The following is a 7,385-nucleotide window of genomic DNA, read 5'->3' on the forward strand; positions in this document are numbered from 1 at the left end:
TCTTTCCCTCTTTTGCGTGTGATCTCTTGCATTACGCTTTCACATACAGTTACCACGCGTGCACATGTATGCTTCCATGCACCTAAATTCGTACTAAAGACCGGGATAGATATGTACAAAGCCTCCAAGCCCGTTAACTATCAACTATCAAGAAATATATAATGATAATGTAAAATAGTTTTTCTTTTAATTTCTTTCTAATTAGGAGATCATTGTGTTTTTTTAATACGTCGAGAGTTTCTATTACATTTTTTATGAAGAATTCGAATCCAAGAAGAGGTAATATTTTTCGTTACAAAGTTATTTGCAGGTTTTAAGATGCTTATCAACTTATTAAAATTTTTCTAGGATGTCTGTGAGCATCAATATTATTAGATTGCTTAATTTAATTTGTGACATTACCACTTTAGTTCTGATAGGTTTGCATTTCAAGACTGGAATTAAATTCGACGCACAATTTGCATGATTGAAAATGTAGTATATAAATTCTCTCTCATACTGAATTATTTAAACACTAAAGATCCACAGCTTAACCGTTTAGAGTCTTTATTTCCTATTTGTTTTGTAAAGGATTTTTTAATCATATTAATCGAACGGCACACCTCGCATCGACACTTCTATAATGATTTTATACAGCGTTGGGTCAACAAAAAGCGATCCTGAGACGAGCAAAGAGGACATGAGAGAGAACCGGCGCTCGGACGCGATGACGGGCTTTGATGTGCCAGAAGGGGCTTTTTTCCTGAGCCCCGGTTTCCAAGTTAGCTGCGGGCTCGCCGCTCGTCTAGATAACCGGCTCGGGCTGAATGTACGATTTGAGCGAGAGCGCGTGGACTGGATATACGGGTACCGCCATGCAATATTCCGAACTAATGTACGACGCGCCCACAGCGTGGGCTCTCGCGCGGACATCGACGAGGTCGTTCCTTTTAATTTTCAGTTTCGAGGATCGGGGTCAACTTCCGGGGACACTCATTGGGAAAGAGCGTCAGACGATCTACCTAACTAGGTTCGTACTTTGAAGACCTTTTGGAATGATTAAATTAGAGCCCATGTTTTTAATACTAAAAGTATCGAATGCTCACGTAAAAAAAAACAGATTTTTGCTAAAATATCTAAAAATTTAAACACATTCAGATCTAAAAATAATTTTGTTGGACTATCAAAATAATTATATAGAACGCTCAAACTGATTTCTAGAATGTCAAAACTTTTTACAGCATTGCTTATCATGCTTGAGATTCCTACGTAATTATTTTAACAGTCCAATAAAATTACTTTCAGAACTGTATTTATGTACTTAAATGTTTAGATACTTCAGAAAATTGTTTTTTCCTTGGCATTATTGATCATTTTTATTTTTTTAATATTATATTTCTATAATAGTAAAAAAATTATAAAATGTTTTGGCCTTTCAATAATTGTCCCTACTAATAAAATATTGATCAATTTTCATCATTTTTTTATTTTTGTAATAATTTATTCACTTAATTCTTTTAATGCGTAAAAACGTTAATACTTCTAGTAATAAAGTTGATAAAATGTTGAAAAAGAAATTATATGTATGTGGAGTAGATCGAGGTGAATCAAATCAATAAACTTTGAGACAGTTATCGTCAGTTTTTATTTCAAACAAGCTAGTTACTTTTGCGCGCTTTCTCTGCACCAAAAACAATAGACAACAGTTCTATTTGTCTCAAAGCTTATATTGATCCGATTTCGGCCTATTCATATTTTAAAGTTATACGTCTATTGTTTTCGTATTAAAATTGCAAACTTTGCACAGGTTTATTGTAGGTATAATTTGCACAGGTTTATTAATTTTTACGATTTCTGTTACTTGCATCCGTTTTAATTAAAAAACTTAATAATTTCGTCAGCAATTTAAAATTGGCTGTCGCATGGCAATCTTGGCGAGTGACAGATTGTAAGCGACAGCATGACGACTGACAGCTGCGCTAAGTACTGAAATCCGCGTTAAGGGTGAATAAAAAAAATAATGTACCGTGATGCGAATCTGAAATTAGATAAACTGCACTTACCGCACCTGTGCGCTACACCATCGACACGCTCTCGAACGAGAAACGTCGATATCCCGAATTAATAGAATAGCGACCTCCCGCTAGTTCGATTCAGCTGGGTACCGAGCGATTTGTTTTTTCCGGTCGTGCGATAGATCAAATAGAGTAGAGTGGCCACGTTGTTAATTTTCAAACGACACGTGTCACTCCGCCAACGCGTTATTGCCGACTGTGATGGAAGTGAAGAGGATATTAACAACTCTGAACGTCAGATATTCTACGCAACGAGATACTTCGAATCATTGTTAACCGCGTCATAATTAAACCTGAAGCAATAATGATACGTAATCATTCGCGCGTTAATAACGATTAAAGTTTCGTTTATTTCAATTTCGATCCTCTTTCAATACAGTAAAAGGATTTTCTCCCATAACCGCATATCGCGAAACAACAGTCTACTTAATTCCATTATGTCACGTCAAGAATCTGTCAATATGTCAGTTTACATTTTGCAAAGCACATTATGCGAAACTAGACCATGGCAAGAAATCGATAGATCAGTGCAAATTGATATTTACACATTACCAAGTAGGTTGATCTAATCGATCGTCTTCCAAGAAAGCAGAAATATTCGTTTATGAAGAAATTTCACCTGCATTAACTCTATTATTACTTTATTAAGAGAAGTTTCCAAAAAGTGGAAACTATCCTATACAGCAAAACCGATATTAATATATTTTAGTAAGATAAAATTTTTTTCAAGATACTCAACTTTCATGTATGAGAATCGATATTACTTCAAGGATACGTGGAAAGCACCTGTCGAGTCATTGTTGTATTTTCTTTGTCACGCAATCGATATCTTTTCAACCACACTGAGAAAAAAGCGTTTGTGACTGTACACATAATTGCAAAAATTGGTAAAATAATTATAGTTAAGAGCTCTATTTTCTTTTTCTTATAGTTATTATTGTTATAATGTTAGTAGATAATAATTATATATTTATAGTTTTATACAGAAGAATGAATATATATTGAGAAAAAATGTACCAAATTTTAATAAATATTTATTTGACTGGTGTAAATCGAAAATTTACGTACAGTAAATAAATATTTACTCAATAAAAGAATGATTGTTAAATCAAATTAATGATTTTTGTATCAAATAAATATATTTTTATATTTAGTAAATATTTAGTTTGTACTATTTAAACAAATGATTTACTAAAATTTAGAATATATCTTTTCAGTGTATGATTGTACTTGAAAATGATTATAATTTTTAGTCGTTTTTAGAGACCCCATATATCGTTCTCTTACATCAAAAGTAACACAATTGAAAAATATGATTTTCCAGTTATTACTATGAATAATTATTACTTTGATAAAGATTACTCTATCAACTATTAAAAATAAACTAATTTAACTTCTCACAATCCGTTCGCCAAATAACATAATCACATTATATGGAATTAATACTTGAACAGATTAAAAAATTCAACGCACTCCCAGAGAAAGGTTTCTTCAATTCAAAGAAATGTTTCACAAATACGAAATGTTTGTACTGTGTACTCACTCTTACTCTTAGCCTTGAGATCGAGGTCGACTGGGAAGGAGTCCACGGTATTGGAGACCGTCGTCGGTGGATGGCAAATAATGTTGGATGACTGCAGAGCAGGGGTTGCGGTGGCGGCGGCGACTATCGTCGTGGTGGTCGTGGAAGGATTCGCGTTCACGGTGGAGACGCCGTTGCTGTTGGTGACGGTCGTGGTGATCGCCGTCGCGGACGAAACGGTGAGCGTCGCGACGGTCGCGGTGGTGGCCGCCGACGTGGACGACGGCGATGCCTGCTGGTAGCCGCAACATTCCTTCGTCTCTTCCTTGACCTTGACCTTGTGGAGGACCGTCGTCGTTGCCACTCCGCCCTCCACTTTCATGCTCGCGAGCCGCTTTCTCACCTGCGGGCGGAGGCATAAATTATATGCAAATTGCTCTCACGATGGACCTTGGGACAGTTACTGGAGCAAGCGATAAGAGTGATGACGTAATTAACTCTTAATAAACATAATGATTTTCCGGTCCTTTACATATAATCGGTCATTCGTGTCTGGTTAATTTTTATTATTTTTATAAATATACAAAAGTTATTAAATAATTTTTACATATACTTTAATATCTTTAATTATAGAAAGTATTTATAAGATTATCTTTTTAACTTTTAATACACACGATTGGATCATTTCTTGTCCCACATATTTCTTTTCTTCGAAAAACTAGGAGCAAGTAATTAATTATAACATTTATATTCAACTTTGTAAAATACACAACTTTAAATACTTTCTAAAGATGTTAAAGTATAGGTATATCTAAGAATTATTTAATATTTTTTATATAATATTTGTTAAAGTGATGAAAATTAATCCGTGACACGAATGACTCATCGTTTGTAGTAAAGAGTTAAAAAAAGAAACGGTAGAAATAATTATTTAATCAGATGTTCCTAGTATTTTTCGAAGAAAAGAAATGAGCAGAACATAAATGACTCAATCATATGTATTACGGAACACTCCGAGAAATTCTGAAATTCAAAGGAAAGAAAAAACACCAGAAAGATTTAAAAGAGAAGAAAATAGAAATGCGCGGACAGAAGTTATCCTATAATATATAATTTTATTACTTTCTCTTCCTATTCTTTCTTTTTTTCTTTGAAGAAAGATTTACAAGAATTTCACGTCATCAAAATATTATAATCGAAGATTAACAGCTTCTTCTATCAACGACTTCCGCGAACGTGCCACCTGCTTTCGACCAGATTTCGGGTCGACGCGGTCGCGGCGACATGAGGAAAAACGAGCAAGGAGAGATCGGGGCACCTATATGCACGTCATCGCGCGTGCACACGATTCATATTTGATTGATTCCATTTCATGAGAGCGTCCCGCCGCGCCGGGCGCATGTTTCGTCTACGTGCCCAGCGAGACGGGATCGTTGCCGCGCATACCGATGGCCGTTTTAATGGAATGTACGGACGTTAGTTTTACAAACCAACAAAGATCTGTCACGGCACGGAAGCACGAAATTATTGGGGATCCGCGAACGCTGCCGTCCATAACTGATCGCGCCCCCGTCATTTTTGGCTGCACTCGCTTACAAATGGACCATCACGAAAAGCCTCCGCAAATGTTCGCCGAACTGGAGAGAATATACGCCATGAATCGCGAATAATTTTTCGTCTATGCATATTTTTTGTTGGAATAGAATTTTCGTTTAAAAACTTGATTTTATTAATCTTCACTGAATGCATTTAAACCTTCTTTAAGCGAGAAAATTAAAATTGGATTTCAAATCTATCAAAGCCGTATTGAAGTAAATCTTTAGGTAGTCTAGTAAATTGGAACGTCGTTTATTCTGGATTTGTATATTATATAAAAATTATTAGAAAATATTTTGAAAATATTTTTTCATTACAAAATATACTACACTCTCAATACATCTGTAATAACGTTATTGAAAGAGCCGCAATTCCCACAAACTAATTTCGCGTGAATGTTACAAATGGGTGTTTTAAGTACTTTACAGTATTAAGATTTTCATAGCACGTGGCCTTCAGTAAATCGTACGCCGTAGACAAATTCAGAATTAAATAGAGAATAAGATTTCCTTATTAAATTTTCAATCGGAAATAATCCCTACAGAAATCTAATAGGTACTATCCAATTTAAACTGAAAGGTCATAATTAATTACTTATATTAGATATTAAAAATTTTAAATCATCGTTGTCCTTCTAATATATCAAATAAATAATTAATTACTCTCTTTCAGTAATAAATTAGCCAATATTAAATTTCTGTAACAGAAGAGCTTTCGGTAGATGGCCTTTCTCGCGCTATTTTTAATTTCTTAGTGTAATTTTTCTTACCGCCCTGATGTTTGCCGGTCGCAAACACGCGCAGAAGTCGTAAACATTAAGTATAAAGATTTACATCGGCTTGACAAGTGGTACCACAGTGCAATACTACACCCCGTAAGCGTCTTGCGTTTTGTACGCAACGTTCTTGCCGAGTACTTGGTTTCTTTTCTCCGCCTACGCTCGCGCTCGCAAAGCTTCCTCTTCTAACCTCCTGCTTACGCTGCAAGATCTCGTTTCATATTTATTACGGTAATCGCGTTGCTGGGACTTTTACGAGCGCGGTGCTCCGCGCCGATAGCTACGTCCGGCATTAAAAGTAGTCGAACGTTCGGATCCTTTTTTCATAATTCCGCAAGAACTACGCGCGAACAAATCTACGAATAAATTTCCCCATGAGTTACCGTAATTTCAAATCGTTAATACTTGCACTTCTTGCATAATGTGCGACGAAATTCTCCTATTAATAAGGATACATGTATTATATACAAATTTAATTTTGATTTCATTAAAGTAGACGATTTTATTTTAAAAATTCAAATACTTAAATGTAGACACAAACAATTTAAAAAATTGACTAATTTTAATTTTTTGAAGTAGACAGAGATATGTTATTTTAATTTAAATACAATTATACTACTGTCTTGTTGAATTTATTATTTTTAATTCCATATGAGTATGTATTATAGAATTATTAATATTATATTATATATATATCAATTCTCTCTATGTATCAATTCTATTTATCAGAATTGGACTCCTTCGAAGAAATCTTTCTGATAAATAGAATTGATAGACTACACATAAAACGCGTGTTATATCGAATGCCACAGCGGCATTATCTCAAACAAAATCACATGCATAGCTATTGCATTTCGAGCATGTGTCATTCGATACCCGAAGACAAAACCATATCACCGGAAACGACATGGCTGTAAGGAAATTGAATGGCACTCGTTGAATGAAATAATCATATAACAAACAATTCAACAGCTGCTTTTTACTGACTATACATTAGATTATAATAATCAACCTTTCACTTTGCACGGAACATTTTACGTGCATCACACAAAAATCGGTTTTTTATAGGTACTCTGTCTTCTTCTCTTTTTCTAAAGAAAGAGAAAAGAAAAATGAATAACTTCTCAGTATGATCAATTAATAAATTTAAATTAAACAAAAAAAGAATTATAAAAAAATTTTTCAGTCGTATAAATAAATGTTACATTAAATGATCACAATACAATGTTTAATCGATAACATTAGAATAATAACGGCAGACATTCGCGTGATCGTATCTTTGATTTATGAAAAAAGTTAGGCGTTCTCTCGTGCGATTTATAACGTCGCGTATGTATAAATCGATTTAGGGCTGAGCGATTTGCATGAGCTCCGTAATATTTTCGGTTCGACGCGAGCAAAATTACACGGGAAGGGAAATTAAATGGCAGGAATG

General features: G+C 34.5%; 1 protein-coding gene across 1 annotated transcript in view; it reads right to left on the minus strand.

Moving 5' to 3' along the window:
* The window catches only part of nvy (CBFA2/RUNX1 partner transcriptional co-repressor nervy), a 47,291-nt gene that overhangs the window by 26,885 nt on the left and 13,021 nt on the right, over nt 1-7,385 (minus strand). Inside the window, exon 2 of the mRNA XM_018449163.1 lies at nt 3,598-3,979. Coding sequence (XP_018304665.1) covers nt 3,598-3,958 — 361 coding nt within the window. The 5' untranslated portion in view covers nt 3,959-3,979. The remainder of the gene's footprint in view (nt 1-3,597; nt 3,980-7,385) is intronic.

This window comes from Mycetomoellerius zeteki, unplaced genomic scaffold (assembly GCF_001594055.1).
Source record: "Mycetomoellerius zeteki isolate Tzet28-1 unplaced genomic scaffold, Tzet1.0 scaffold232, whole genome shotgun sequence".
Taxonomy (NCBI): Eukaryota; Metazoa; Arthropoda; class Insecta; order Hymenoptera; family Formicidae; genus Mycetomoellerius; species Mycetomoellerius zeteki.